General features: G+C 53.7%; 3 protein-coding genes across 3 annotated transcripts; 1 reads left to right on the top strand and 2 right to left on the bottom strand.

The window, feature by feature from the left end:
• Positions 1 to 884: 884 nt before the first annotated feature.
• Positions 885 to 1,998, bottom strand: N7443_008169 (zinc-binding alcohol dehydrogenase family protein; the record flags this gene model as incomplete). The annotated part of the gene is made up of 2 exons (XM_056888225.1): positions 885 to 1,419; positions 1,478 to 1,998. The coding sequence occupies 2 exons, from the start codon at positions 1,996 to 1,998 to the stop codon at positions 885 to 887; spliced, it is 1,056 nt and encodes a 351-aa protein (XP_056739916.1).
• Positions 1,999 to 2,527: 529 nt separating this feature from the next.
• On the top strand, positions 2,528 to 10,216 carry N7443_008168 (uncharacterized protein; the record flags this gene model as incomplete). Its single annotated transcript, XM_056888224.1, has 5 exons — positions 2,528 to 2,737; positions 2,804 to 3,280; positions 3,432 to 3,546; positions 3,603 to 3,740; positions 3,801 to 10,216. The coding sequence occupies 5 exons, from the start codon at positions 2,528 to 2,530 to the stop codon at positions 10,214 to 10,216; spliced, it is 7,356 nt and encodes a 2,451-aa protein (XP_056739915.1).
• Positions 10,217 to 13,240: 3,024 nt separating this feature from the next.
• Positions 13,241 to 15,315, bottom strand: N7443_008167 (uncharacterized protein; the record flags this gene model as incomplete). Its single annotated transcript, XM_056888223.1, has 2 exons — positions 13,241 to 13,905; positions 13,959 to 15,315. The coding sequence occupies 2 exons, from the start codon at positions 15,313 to 15,315 to the stop codon at positions 13,241 to 13,243; spliced, it is 2,022 nt and encodes a 673-aa protein (XP_056739914.1).
• Between the last annotated feature and the right edge of the window lie 4 nt (positions 15,316 to 15,319).

Genomic DNA, 15,319 nt, shown 5'->3' with positions numbered 1-15,319 from the left:
TCACCCTCAGGGTCTAGAAATCGGACCCTCCCACCCGCCAAGAGGAGGTGCGGGTGGAGGGTCCAGAGGGTCACCCGCGGGTGAGTGCCAGATCTATGACTGTGTAGTCAGATTACTATGTATCAATTTCCTTGTCCTCATCGTCCATGAGAGTCCATATGTCTCCAAGCGCTGGAGAGTACTAGCGGACAGACGAATAGGTAATTCCCAAGCCACGAGAAGACCAAAATCCATGGGATCTGGAATCCTTTGTATGTAGACTTCGGGAGCTTGTTTATAATGCTGGAAATTTGAGTGCAGTTTTTCGGGTTTTCAATATATACTTCTCAGGTGCCAAATGAGTTAATCAAGCGAGGATTGAAGCTCTTTGCTATTGCGTATCAGGACTATATTCTAAATTAGAAATTTGTAGAAGAACCTTGCGCTCCCAGGGGGTATATTATTTTGGGCACTTGATATAGCTTTATCAACGCCTAGTGCGTTGCAAAAACGGCTCGCGGACAGCAAGGAATAACGGAAATAGCTCATCTTAAGAATTGAAACGCTCTCTCTAGAAAACCAGGGCGGGAATAATCCCGACAGGCTACAGAATCAAAGGAAAAAAGCCGAGATCTCCAAACTTCCGGCTAACTAGCATGTGGAGATGACCATCTGTCTAATGGAATCCAGTCTCAAGAAATATGTTACTGGGGTAAAGCTCCAAGTGCAAAGGCTCAAAACCAGTCTATCTCAAAGATATTTGAAACCTGCTAAAAAGAAGACACAAAACGAAGGATGAGAAGAAGAACAATCCGGCAATCCTCCAATCTCTAAGGAAGAATCTGCCAAGATTGGGAGCTCGTGGCCAAAATATCGATTCTGCGATTCGATGATATATATGCCGCCTAATGTCCCAGAATCGGCACTACCAGCTTCTTCGCATGCACATTTCCGCGTTTCATGTCGTCGAGAGTCTGAGGCATGTTTGCCAAGCCGCCATCCTGGATTTCCAGGGGATGATGTCTGATGCTCCCATCGTGTAACCAGTTCTCAACCAGGGCAAATAGCCGCTTACCAAACTGCCTGAGCTCGAGCGAGGGAGGGCGCCCATAAGTTCCTGCCATCTGGACTCCGGTCCCCATTATGGCATCGGCCAGAAACCAGTCCGCACGAACATCCCTCCGCGTGTACTTGACAGTGGTGGCGATTGTCTCGAGTGCGATGTAGCTGCCACCGGAAGAACCGATGGCTTCATAACACATCTTCATGGTGGCAGTGTCGGTGACACAGTCCAGGACGTACCCTAGACTGTCGTCACTCTGCACACGGATATCAGCCCCGCAGGCGGAAGAATGGTAGTCGAAGCAGGCTGCAGCGCCATAAGACTGGCACAGAGCGTTGTTGGCAGGCGAGCAGGTGACGATGGGTGTATATCCGGCCCTGCGGCGACCAGGTTAGTGAAGGATGGTGCCGAAGACAGTCTGGGAATTCCGCTCACATCCTCAATATCTGCGTTGCCATGGTCCCTGTGGCCGTAGCACCTCCCGAGACCAGCACGGCCTCCCCCTTTCCCCCTTGCATGGACAGCTCCAGTCCGGGGGCCTGAAAAATTGCCAAACCGGCCGTAGCCATCGAAAGTCCGATCGAACATGCTTGCGTGAAGGTGAAGGCCTCGGGTATGTGGCAGCTGATGTCCTCTTCTGCCAACGCGAACTCAGCAAAGGCACCTTTCGTCTTATCTGAGGCATTTGAGCCAAAGGTAACGGCGAGTACACGGTCACCCTCTTTGAACCGCGTCACGCCTTCACCCACCTCTTTAACAATTCCGGCAAAGTCACAGCCGCCGAGGGACCCGGGGGAATTGGAGAAATCGACAATCTTTGCGTCTCGTGGGTTTAAAGCGACTGCATGCACCTGGACTAACATCGAGCCTTGTTGCGGAACGGGGATATTGATATCCTCGGCTAGACGGTAGCCGCCTGATTCAGCACCAACAAGAGCCTTCATAGTAGTAGCCATGAGATAGAGTGAGCTGCAGGGAAGGGTATAGAAAGAGCAAATGAAGGTATGCACGAGCCTATACCTCGATTTTTTTTGAGGATTTCAACGCATTAGAACTTCCAACAGTAGCCCCCAATCACGCATCGGACTAGTGACGAGAGCAGGACAGTGTCGGGGGCAGCAGTCAGCATGGTTCAAAGAGAACCGACATTGCGGAGCGAATCGGAGGCCGGAGGTACGGCATCGCAGAAATGCCGACATGAGCATAACCACCGGTGCCGACATACAACATACATACCAACCTCCGACTCGGGCATTACGTGTGCCTAAGGCTCCGATGTCTGATGGGAGATGATTTTAAGCAAGCTTATCGGGGTAGAGTCTCCGGTTCGGTATTGACTGCTTGAGGCCGTTGCCTCGCATCCTAACCTGATACCTCCTAACCCTCACTATGCCACCATTTAATCATCGATCCCCCTGCTCCTTGTCGAGCTTTTCTATCTGTTAGACTTGAAGCTCCTTTCTCACCTATATCGCAGCCTTCATCATGGGGAGTATAGAGCCTGAGGGCAACCCTCCCTACTTTGCACGCGAGCCCATTGCGATAGTGGGCAGCAGCTGCCGTTTCCCCGGTGGCGCAACCTCTCCATCCAAGCTTTGGGAGCTCCTAGAGAAACCTCGAGACGTCTTGCAAGAAATACCAGCCACTCGTTTCAACACCAAAGCATTCTACCACCCAGACAGCCAGCACCACGGAGTGAGACCGCCTCCCCATATGTGCCGTGGGAACTCAAACTCATATATCTGACTTGTTGGCGAATAGAGTGCGAACGTCAAGCATGCCTATCTTCTCGATGAGGACCCTCGCGCCTTTGATCGCGACTTCTTCTCCATTAACCCCAAGGAGGCTGAGGCCATGGATCCCCAGCAACGCTTGCTTCTCGAGACAGTATACGAGGGCATTGAATCTACTGGTTACTCTACGCAACAGCTTCGGGGGTCATCTACCGCGGTGTTCGTTGGATGCATGAGCTTCGACTACCAGTTCACTGCCATCCGGGGCATTGACAGCCTGCCTCAGTACCACGGAACTGGTACTGCCGCATCCATTTTGGCTAACCGCGTGTCATACTTTTATGACTGGAAAGGTCCCTCAGTGGCCATCGATACAGCCTGCTCATCTAGCCTGGTCGCCCTGCACCAGGCAGTTTCTGCCCTTCGAAATGGCGAGGCCGAGATGGCAGTCGCAGCGGGCTCAAATCTCATAATCGGACCCGAGCCATTCATTAGCGAATCCAAGGTGAGTTAGACAACTGCCCGGTGCAACGAATCTCCAGCACAAGCTGGCAGGTCATACGCAGCACAAGCTGACAGGTAATACGCAAGCTCAACATGCTGTCACCCAATGGACGATCCTTCATGTGGGATACCGCTGCGGATGGATACACTAGGGGGAGGGCTTCGCGGCCATCTTCCTCAAGACACTCAGCCAAGCTATCGCCGATGGTGATCACATTGAAAGTATCATTCGTGAGACCGGAGTCAACTCTGATGGCAAGACGCCAGGTATGTCTACAGGACTCTGCTGAATTCCACCTGCGGTGCGCTGAACAAACACCCAGGCATCACAATGCCGAGCTCCGAGTCACAAGCACAACTTATCCGGGACACGTACGCCAGGTGCGGGCTCAACCCAGCTCGTGAATCCGACCGCCCACAGTACTTTGAAGCCCATGGCACGGGCACGCAGGCGGGTGACCGTAAGTGGCGTCTTGCATCCCTTCGGCTCTTTCCTCGCCACTGATTCTGACGCGTACTAGCTATCGAGGCCCGGGCCATCCAAAGTGTTTTCTTCCCTAACGAGAGGGTTGGCCAGCTCATTGTTGGCAGCATCAAAACAGTGATCGGACACACTGAGGGCACCGCGGGAGTTGCCGGTGTGCTCAAGGCGTCGCTGGCAGTTCAACACGGCCAGATTCCGGCGAATCTTCATTTCAAGGATCTTAACCCTAAGATCCAACCATACTACACACACCTGCGCATTCCGACTGAGACTACCCCTTGGCCGGCCGTTCCGAAAGGATCTCCGCGCCGTGTTAGTGTCAACAGCTTTGGCTTCGGTGGCACAAATGCCCACGCCATCGTAGAGAGCTGGGATGGCGCTGGCTCCCTCACAAACGGCTACGCGCTGAATGGTAACACGCTGAAGCCACTAGGTGCAGGGCCCTTCGTCCTATCTGCCAACTCCGGCCCAGCCTTGGCGGCAAATGCTGGAGCGCTGGCCAGCTATCTTCGCGCGCATCCAGACACGGATCTGGGCCGACTTGCCTACACTCTATTCCGGAGGACAGACTTCCCGTTCCGAGCTGCCTTCTCTGCTACATCTGCGGAGCAACTTACAGACAAGCTTGAAGCGGGTAAGGATTCTCTTAAGAGCAGCTCGCGCACCGCTACCATTCCCGAGGTCCTGCCGCCCAGGATATTGGGCGTTTTCACCGGCCAGGGTGCCCAGTGGGCTACCATGGGAAAGGAGCTTTATGGCGCTTCGAGTGTTTTCCGTAGCGCCATAGACCAGATGCAGCGGGCTCTCGGCTTGCTTCCCGTTGAAGATCGCCCCGACTGGTCCCTAGTCGACCAACTTGACACGCCAGCGGCGAGTTCTCGCGTTAGCGAGGCGGTTGTTTCCCAGCCTCTCTGCACTGCTATTCAAGTCGCTCTAGTTGATGTCCTGCGTGCCGCTGGTGTCGAGCTCTCCGCTGTTGTCGGACACTCATCTGGCGAGATTGGCGCTGCATATGCTGCCGGCTACCTCGACGCCACCGATGCGATCCGGGTCGCATACTATAGAGGTTTCCACTCCCACCTCGCGCGAGGGCCGGGAGGGAAGCGCGGCAAGATGATGGCGGTCGCCATGTCGTTGAACCAAGCGACTACTTTCTGTCGCGGGTTCTGCGGGGCGCTTGTCGTAGCTGCCAGTAACTCTCAGACGAGCTGCACCTTGGCAGGCGATGCCGAAGCTATCGAAGATGCCCACGCTTGGCTGCAGGAAAACGGCACCTTTGCCCGTGTGCTGCAGGTCGACACGGCGTATCATTCTCATCACATGAAGCCATGCGCTATTCCTTATCTCGAGTCCATGAAACAGTGTGGGGTCACAATTCAGAAGGGCCGAAAGCAGTGCCAGTGGTATTCGAGTGTTTGGGGATCGGATGGCCGCAGCCGGTCATTCAACCAGGCTGATAGCTTGCTTCTCGAGGGCCAGTACTGGGTCGACAACATGACGCAGCCGGTGCTTTTCAGTCAAGCACTGGCGAGAGCCCTGAACGAAGACCAGTACTTTGATCTTGCTCTCGAAGTTGGACCACACCCTGCTCTCAAAGGGCCAAGCTCCGAGACTATCAAAATGTTGACCGGCCTCTCCCTTCCGTACTCAGGAGTTCTAAACCGTGGACAGAGTGCGGTCTCGTCATTTGCAGATGCCCTGGGGCTTCTCTGGACGTCTTTCCCATCGTCGCGACCACTAATCACCTTTAACGGTGTACGCAGGGCTTTCTCCAGCCGCGAGCCGCTGAAGCTTACCGTTCTGAAAGGTCTCCCAGCTTACTCGTGGGACCATACAGGCCTCATCTGGAAGGAGTCGAGAACATCCCGTAGCTTCCGCGCTCAGAGCCAACCTCGTCACGAGCTTCTGGGTCATTCTGTCACTCACGGCGAACGTGATAAGCGCGAGGTGCACTGGAAACAGCTCCTGAGGGTGAACGAGCTCCCATGGTTAGCCGGCCACAGAATTCAGGGCGAAATTTTGTTTCCGGCGTCTGGCTACTTGTCGATGGCTTACGAGGCCGCCATTCGATTAGTCGACGACCGGCAGTCACTGCGTCTCGTGGAAATACACGATATCGACATTGTGCGTGCCATGCGGCTCGAACAAGACTCCTCGGGTCTTGAAGTTGTCTTCACGGTTCGCGTTACTTCCCAGTCGGATGACCGCATTACCGCCGAGGTTGCCTGCTACAGCGGTGCTGTTGACTCGGTTCAGCCTTTAGATGCCCCTCAAGGCGGACTAACAGTCCATTTTACTGGAGGTGTGCGGCTTTTGTTCGGCGAGCCCAATCAGGACGCCTTGCCTCCACGGAAAACGCCTCTGCTTCCCATGGACACTCTGGACATGGAGCAACTGTACTCAAGCCTCGCCAAAGAGGGCTTCAACTACGCCGAACTGTTCCAGGCAAAGTCAATGCTCCGGCGGCTCCACCGTGCCGTGGTGACCGTGTCATCACCTCCTGAGCCCTCTTCGATGCGCGTGTGCATGCATCCCGCCCCCGTTGATACTGCCTTCCAAGGTCTATTGGCTGGCTTCTCTTTCCCGGGAGATGGTCGTCTCGGGAGCATCTATCTGCCCACGCGGGTTGAAAGTGTCAGGATCAGCATGATACCCTCCGGGTCGCATGGCACTGCCCTCACCGCCGACGCTACCGTGACCTCAACGGGTAAAACCACTTTAACAGGCGATGTAGACCTCTTTGACGCGGCGGATGCGCGCAACCTAGTGCAAATCCGTGGAATTCACCTGAGCGCCGTGGGGCAACGCCGGGACCCCTGGCTCTACGCAGGCACCACGTGGGGAAGGGATGTCAGCTGCGGAATTGAGGAGAGTGCCAGGACCAAGCTCTCGGAAGCGGACTGGGTGCTATACGAGCAACTCTCACGCACGGCCTACTTCTTCCTGCGTCAGCTCCGCAAGAAGATCCTGCCCCAGGAACTGATGCTGATGGGCAAGTACCGGAGACACATGATGACTTGGGTCCTTGAGCACCTACTCCCCGAGATTGAAGCAGGTGACCATCCAGACATTCGGCCTGAGTGGAAGGATGACACGCTCGAGATGGTGCAGCAATGGCGTTCCAGCCAACCGCCGGACAACAACGATATGAACATTCTTCACGCCATGGGGAAGAATCTGGTCGGCATTGTCCGCGGAACCATTCCTCCCCTCAGGGTGCTTACACAGGACGGCATGCTCGACCGTCTGTACGTGGAAGGACTCGGTGCCAAGGACGGTAACAATGATCTTGCCGGCGTTGTAAAGCAGCTTGCCCATCAATATCCGCGCATGCGTATCGCCGAAGTGGGAGCTGGCACTGGCGGCACTACACGGGCGGTCCTAGATGCCTTAGGGAATCAATATGCGTCCTACGCATACACGGATATATCCACCGGTTTCTTCGAAAATGCCCGCACGGTGTTTGGCCAGCATAGCAGCAAGCTCACTTTCAAGACGCTCAATATTGAAAACGATCCAGTAGGCCAGGGATTCCCCGAAGGAACGTTCGACATGGTCATTTCCTCAAATTGTTTGCATGCGACACGAAGTCTTGGGGAAACTCTACGTCATTGCAGAAAGCTCCTCCGACCTGGTGGCCGCTTGGTATTGCTGGAGATCACCCGAGACTTCCTGCCTACACAGCTGATTATGTCCACACTGCCTGGATGGTTCCTGGGCATAGAAGACGGCCGAGTCTGGGCTCCCACCGTCAGCCTCGAGCGATGGGACGAGCTGCTGAAGGCCAACGGGTTCTCTGGGGTGGAAGTATTCTCGACGCCTTCCTTTTGTTCCGTTATTGTGGCTCAGGCAGTCGATAAGACAGTACATCTCCTCCGCCAACCGCTTGCTGTTGCTCCAACAGCGCTTCCGCCATTGGGCGACATTCTCGTCGTCGGTGGTGGTGCAATTTCGGAACTTGCTTCCCAAATTCAGAAAGTCTTGCAGGCTGTTGCTCATTCCAACACTGTCGCCGTACTGCCGGGACTCGAAGGCATCGAGGTACCCAAGGGAGCAGCTGTGCTCTGTCTTAGCGATCTGGATAGCCCTGTGTTCCGCGACATGAACTCGAAGAGATTCAAAGGGTTGCAGAACGTCATGGAGACAGCAGAAGCGGTTCTGTGGGTGACCTCAGGTGCGAAGTCAGGCAGGGATCCTGACGCCAACATCACTCTGGGATTGTCGAGTACGTTGCGAGCTGAGCGCATGGATCTCAGGCTCCAATTCCTCGATGTCGATGAGCCGTCGTCTGTTGATCCGTCTATGCTGGCAAATATGCTTCTCCGTCTCGCCTTCCAGGACCCGTCCAAGACCGACGAACTGCTGTGGATCCAAGAGCCGGAGCTTTCCCTAAAAGAGGGCGCCCTCTACATACCCAGGGTGCTATCTCTTGACACCCTTAACCGTCGATCCGCCGCAAGGCACCGACAAGTCACGCAGCTTACCAGCCTTGGGTCCGAGAACATGGCTGTGGTGCTCGATGAGCGCCAGGGAGCATTTGAGCTGCAGGCTGTTCCTCTTAGCGGCGCCGGAGAAGATGAGATGCGCCTGCAGGTCTTGGCTTCTTCAATTCGCACCATGACCTGTGACGGGGACGGGCCGGTGTATATGTGCATCGGTCGGGACCTTGTTTCCGGAGACAAAGTCCTCGCTCTTTCAGCTGTGAACAGCTCACTGGTCAAGGTTACCGAAAATCACATTTTGTATCGCTGGCAGGACGACAAGACCACCGCTGAAGACACCGCACATCTGCACCTCTTCCTGGTACGCGCACTTGCTAAACACCTTCTCGGCGGCTTAAAAGGGCCTACGTGGATTCACGGCGCACCGGATGACCTCCGCGAGGCTATCAACGTGGTTGCTCGCGAGCAGGGCGTCGCCGTGTTCCAAACCACTTCGGATATGGCGATGACTTCGAACGTCAATTTCATTCATCCTTACGCGAACAAGGAAGATCTGCAGGATTTGCACCCCAAAGACCTACAGAATTTTATCAACCTAGCGAGCCAACAGCAAAGGACGTTGTCTGCGCTCATTCGTGCTTCTTTGCATGCCTCGACCATCGTGAACAAGGAAGTCGCGAGCCTGACCGCCAGTTTGAGCCTCCCTGAACTCTGCATCCTGGCCAAGCAGAGTATGGATGATGGCCTGCAGGTCCCCACGGAGTCTGTTGAATATGTAGCCATCGACAAAGTCTCAACCGCGACAGGCAAGAAACTGGGCCCTGCAGCTGTGGTTGATTGGAGTGCTGCCGATACTGTCAGCGCCCTGGTCCGCCCTCTCGAGCACCGCGGGCTGTTTGCTCGCGACAAGACATACCTTCTTTGCGGTATGACAGGAGACTTAGGCGTCTCGGTATGCCTGTGGATGGTAGACAACGGAGCCCAGAACGTGGTCTTGACCAGCCGAAACCCTAACGTCTCTCCTAGTGTCCTTGACTACCTGTCGCGCAAGGGAGCTACAGTGCGACCAATGGCCGTAGACATTTCAAACATGAATTCTCTCCGCTCTGCTTACAGCGACATTAAGTCTAGCATGCCGCCTGTCGGGGGCGTTATGAACGCCGCCATGGTGCTTCAGGATCGCCTTTTCCATCATTTATCCTGGGAGGATTTCGCTGCCGTGTTGGCGCCTAAGATTGTGGGATCCAAAAACCTTGACGAGCTCTTTGGCAACGAACAGTTGGACTTCTTTGTATGCTTCTCATCGACGACATCGATTGTCGGAAGCATTGGTCAGTCTGCCTACGCTGCCGCGAACCACTACATGGCTAGTCTCGTCCAGCAACGACTCCAGCGTGGGCTGGCTGGCTCTGTCCTCCACATTGCCATCCTGACGGGCTTTGGATACATTTTCAGGCGTGATTCCGAGCACGCTGAGACCATCTACAAGGCCATTCTTCCCCGGTTTGACAGGCAGTCGGAGACGGACCTGCACGAAATGCTGGCCGAGGCAATAGTTTGTGGACGTCCTGGCTCGGCCCAGTCCGCTGAGCTCATTACTGGCATCAGGACAGTCTTCCAGGGCGATTGGCGTGACGACCCTCGCTTGTCCGGCTACAGCGGCCAGCAACAGCTGCAGGACGACGCTGGCCAAGAGCAAGCCGCCGGGTCTGTTAGCGTCAAGGATCAGCTCGCTTCGGCCGAGGACGCTGCCGAGTGCCTGGTCATACTCGAAGGCTGCTTCGCACTGTCCCTGGGCAACTTGCTTGAGATCAACCCCGAGCAGCTGGACCACAACATGCCCGTGGCCAACCTGGGCATCGACTCTCTCGTGGCTATCCGGATCCGGGAATGGTTCCTCAGAGAGATGGGCGTCGATATGCCGGTGCTGAAGATTATGTCGGACAGCTACTCACTGTCGCGCATGTGTGATGATGCCCTTGTGGAGTGGCGGAGACTTAACAAATTTTAGAGAATGAGAACGAGCCGAGGCGGGGAGGCGATCACAGGCTTGGTAGGTGTGATGCTGATAGAGGAAATTGAGAGGAAGAGGAAGATTCTCATGTAAGGGGAGGGACGGCGCGCTCTGTACACTTGTGATTCCACTTGCTGAGAAATTGAGAATGGGTCGCTTGTGCCATATCTAAGGAGGCTGATACACGCTGTGGTTGGGCTCTAGGACGAAGAGGGGCAGATCAGCGAGGCTTTCTTTTGACCAATTATTGCCCATTAACTATCGCCGAGGTTGCGCAATGGCGCTTCCATCACACGCTCCCCCAACCAATCAATCAATCCTCTTGCTACCTCCGCGACTGGTAGCCACGTTATCGTTATCGCCAAAACGAGCTATCAGGAGAAGAGGCGGGAGTATACATGATAAGATTTTACAGTAATTTGCAAAATTGCCCTGCCTGTTTGCGTTCACTCCTTCTTCAAGTCTCTAATATCGTGAATCGCCCTGCTTGTGCACGTAGGCCAAGCGGGGTTGGCTGCCTTCTGTTGCGCCGGCATTAAGCTTGCCCTATGCCCTTCGACCTCTTTTTCCTCTCACACCTTCCCCTCAACTCCTCTATCTTGCACTCAACGCCGCCCCCTTTCTCTTCATTTCATCCCCGGCAAGACCACCTATGCTAGCAAGACCGACCAGGCCGGGGAGACTGACTTGGCCTGCGACACTGTTTCTGGTCTGCGGTACATTTTCCTTACCAAAGGAAGTCCGCAAGCCTGCCGGCCTCCCCATCATCCGAGCTCATTCACTGACCGTGGGCACCGGAAGTCCATTCATACCGCCAGGTGAGCCGAGGGTGAGGGATCAAAATTGTACTGTACCATTCAGAAAGAGTGTCGCAGCATAGAAAGAGTGTCGCAGCACAGAAAGAGTGTCGCGGATTATCAGCGCACAGATACCTTCGGCGAGTAGAATTCAAGAACAGATTACAGTAGCTTTTGGTTGGAGGGGTTCCATTCCCGTTCCTCCTTCGCCTTGGCGGAAGCAACATAGTAAAAAGGGTGTCCATTATTTCGGCCCGACATGGGTCCGATTTTACCTGCCTAGAAATCAAGGCACCTAGATTGAAATAATTTCTGGGCTAAAACCTGGGGCCACCCGGACTAATAGGAAACGCACGTGAGAAAGGCTCGTGGAGGCGATCTCCATCCCTCTCGTGCGTTGAACTAGTCTTCACCAGGCACTCACTGGGCAACATTTTCTGAGGACTCACTTTGAACAGTCCTTCACCATTTTAACCATAATATTCGTAATCGGGAGAACAGACATCGCTACCGTTTGATGATAGGGTAAACCAAGGCCGGAGAAACGGTTAGTCTTTTTGCAGTTGGTAGTATGCAGATCTATGGTCATTTCGAATACTCAGAATCGATATGCGTTGAGCCGCGTCAAGCTGAGGATATTGATTACCAAAAGAACAGCACACCAACACAGCAGGAATTAATCAGTGGCAGGGAAAGAAAAATGTTAGTGTTACGGCGAAAAGTGGGCATTACTGAAGTGTTTACTCTGTTTTCACCGGTGGTTAGCAAGCCCCTCTCAAGCCCGGGTGAACTTTTTCAACAATAGTTTGCTAAGGCCCGCGTTTATGTTTTGTTTATGTGGATTCCAGGCGCTTTTTTTGAGCGTTAAGGACAGGTCATGAAGAAGTGACGGTCGCCAATTCACCGCTGTCTCTTTATGATGTGGCTTTGCATGGTACCTCTGGAATCCCTAATGTGTAGACTAAAAATAGACACTACGGCGGCAGATCAATTCACAATATACCGCCTTCTTTATTTGTCATACATAACGAAACAGTTGAGAGAGAGCTTGTAGACTACGGAGGTCAGGAGCTATTAGGAAACACGCATCTCTGGCTAGGTGATGGAATCATAACAGCGCCTACCTCATTTGAAATTGGATCCGTAATCAATAGCCTCTTGTGTTGAGTGTTAACGCTTAAATTTTACAACCCGCAAATATACAATTTCAGCAGGAGTTACTGTGACTTTCACCGTTGCCGCAGCTAGTTGATGTCTGCTAGTAATCATTTTCGTCTCTCTTTCAATGATGATGAATACAGCAGGTACGAAGGCCAATTTTACCCATAAAATTTGCGCAATTCGTACTTTTTTCATGCATTCCATAATTGATACACTATATACATATTATTATACAGTCTGTGTGTGTGTGTGTGTAATTCATTTACCCTGACCTCTCGTCGAAGTTAGATCCTAGGTCACGTGATGTGTATAGATCTGTAGGAGTGGCTGCCTGTTAGGCAGGCACTCCGCTAGGCAGCAGGGAGATGAGCTGCTGCAACTATAAATAGCTGGATCTCTTCATATAGGTCAAATCACACTTGTACCTCAATCCAGGGTTCAACTGTCGAAACGATATGCAGGCTACCACAACTATATAAATCCATGGATGTAAATATATCGTGTACCACTTCTTAGACGAACTTAGAGCCTCGTCGCGGCCTGTCGTGACCCATAGCCTTACTCTGTGATAAGCGGCCCAGATGGCCTGGCTGAGTTGGGAAATTTCAAAACAAAGACAGAACAAGAAAGACAAGAAAAGCAAACAAAGAGTAATAGAAAACAAAATTGGGGCAAAGCACAATGAAATCATCCATCCATCCAAGACGTTTGATTGTAAATCGAGTGTGTTGAACATTCATAAGGTTGGGTTCGATTTGATTTGACTAAATCCGATGTTGTATCGCAGGGTGGTTCGAAAGGAGCATTTGGGGGAAGACGGTCATCTTCGATGGCCCACGAGATGCGAATAGCGCGATAAGACAAGACCCAGCCTTAGCTATTCCACGATATGGTCGGCAGGGCGGGCAGAGCCACCTGGGCAGGGGCAGCGTTTCGATTAGGTTCAAGTGATGGCAACACGATAGGCTGGAGACAAGGCCTAGCTACCATAGACATGAGAGTGCAGGTGTGAGGTTCCAAGTTTTCGATGTTTAGCGAGGCAGGGTGGCGGCGAACACCTTGGCTATATCGTCGTCGACGTTGGTGGTTTGTGCGATACCCCGCGATGGCTCTGGCCCCGCTGAGCACCATTCTTCCCGTCTTCCCGAGCAGATCTTGGCTTCCCCATGCGAAGGACGACCATCGCTTGGGTACTCGTCCCCAGCACCACGTAGAGGTGTCTGCCCATCGCTGGGGCATTATTATTATTATACTGTAAGAAAAGTGCTTTCCTGTTACTCTGCACGGTTGGCCCGATTACCCATGCGGTGAAATCATCCACAAAGGCAATTGCTCCTCCCTGGCAGTCGATTTGTCTTTGCACGAGGTCTGCGTCGAAGAAGAGGAATAGGATCGGGGACAAGGGTGAGCCCTGAGGTAGGCCAGCCTGTGGAAGGCTCTGGACCTCCGACACTTGCCCGTTGATTTGGATCGTCGCCGTTCGTTCTGAGCAGAATGCCTCGATCCACCGGAGCAGCACCTCCGGTATCCCTCGCGCCTTCAACCTCTGAAGCAACCGTTCTTTGCAGACCCCATTGTAGGCTCCTTTGACATCGAAGCTGATCAAACTCATCACCCGTCGGCCACGCCACGCCGTGTAGATTTGCTCTTGCAAAAGCACCAGTGCCTGCTCCGCTGACCGCTGCTTTCGGGCTCCGAAACGACTGGCCGGAAGCAAACCGTGTGTCTCTACAGTACGGCGTGTGAGATCCTTTCCGCGACCACGGATTCTAGTATCTTACCTAGTGTCGCCAGGAGTGAGATCGGCCTCCATGCTTTGGCCATGGCGTAGTTTTCTTTATTGAGCTTTCTCAATGGTATAATCTTCGCATGTCTCCACTGTCTTGGCAACGTGCCTTCTTCTAGCGATGCCTGAAATAGGTCAAGGACGCGATGCTTGACTGTGGGCCACGTCATCTTCCACACAATCGCCGGTAGACCGTCCTCGCCTGGCGCTTTCCAAGACTTTGCGACCATTAGCTGCCGTTCGACTTCTTCCAGGGTGATGACCGGCATCTCTACCGGGGCTATTTGTGGTCTAGTTCCTTCATCGGCAATGTTGTCCGGCAAGGGCGGGAAGAATTTGGTCAGTAGTTCTTCTGCTTGCTCCTCATGGTCGGTGGTAACAGTTCCGTCTGCTCTGAGGAGCTGTGGGACCTTTCCCGACTTCAGGTATTTGGCAGCTTTCCAAATGTTATCGTTGTCCGCCAGGAACTCATTCCAGTGCTTCATCTTTTGTTTCCGAATTGCGTCATGGTATTGCTTAGCCGCGCTTGCGGCCGTGCTCTCCAGCTGCGGTACCTTTCGCCCTGCCCGTCGCTCCGAGCGGGCATGGTTTCTCCAATACGTGTATATCTGACGGAGTTGTGTGAGGTCCTCCGTCCACCATCGCTTCGCGTGTGGTGACGGTTTGGCCCGTGGCGTCAAGGCATGCAGCGCCTCCGACACCGCGGACATGAGTCGATCGGTCTTTTGCTGCACTGAGCCTTCCCACGGAGTGGTAGCTAGATTTCTCGCAATTCTGGCACTAATCTCTTTCCATGGCGCATTTTTCAGCAGCAGTCGCTCTAGCTGCCTTGGAGCCGGCCACGGAGCACCAAAAACGGTCTCAATGGTGCGGTGGTTCGAGCCGTGCTCCGTTCCATGTACTCCGCACTTCAGCATCGAGTCTGTCAACTTGTCCGAGGCGAGAACGAGGTCGATAGTGGACTCGCAGTCCCCAGAGTGTCCTCCACCGTGCCATGTCTTGGTGCCTCGTTTGAGCAGGCTGCTGAGTGCAAATTCATTCATGAAGTCGATGATTGGATCCGCTTCGCCTTGCCTACCCAAGGACACATCGTCTCCTCCCCAAAGTTGATCATGGCGGTTAAAGTCTCCCACAATCACGACCTCCACCACCGTCCCTGTATCTCGTCGTACCTTTGTGATGGCTTTTCTCAAGTGATCGCATGTGTCGTTCAACGCCGAGACATCCCCGCCTTCTACGTAAACTGATGCCATAAAAATCAGTCGCTCGGGGAGCCGAATGACGGCCGCTGTCAGATCCGGCGACTCGATCCGCACTTGCTCCGCTTCCACATCCCTGTTGACCCAAAGCATGCTT

The sequence above is a fragment of the Penicillium atrosanguineum genome, assembly GCF_028827265.1.
Source record: "Penicillium atrosanguineum strain IBT 20685 chromosome Unknown utg000006l_segment0_segment0, whole genome shotgun sequence".
In the NCBI taxonomy this organism is placed as follows: domain Eukaryota; kingdom Fungi; phylum Ascomycota; class Eurotiomycetes; order Eurotiales; family Aspergillaceae; genus Penicillium; species Penicillium atrosanguineum.
This window is presented reverse-complemented; position numbering and strand designations above follow the sequence as displayed.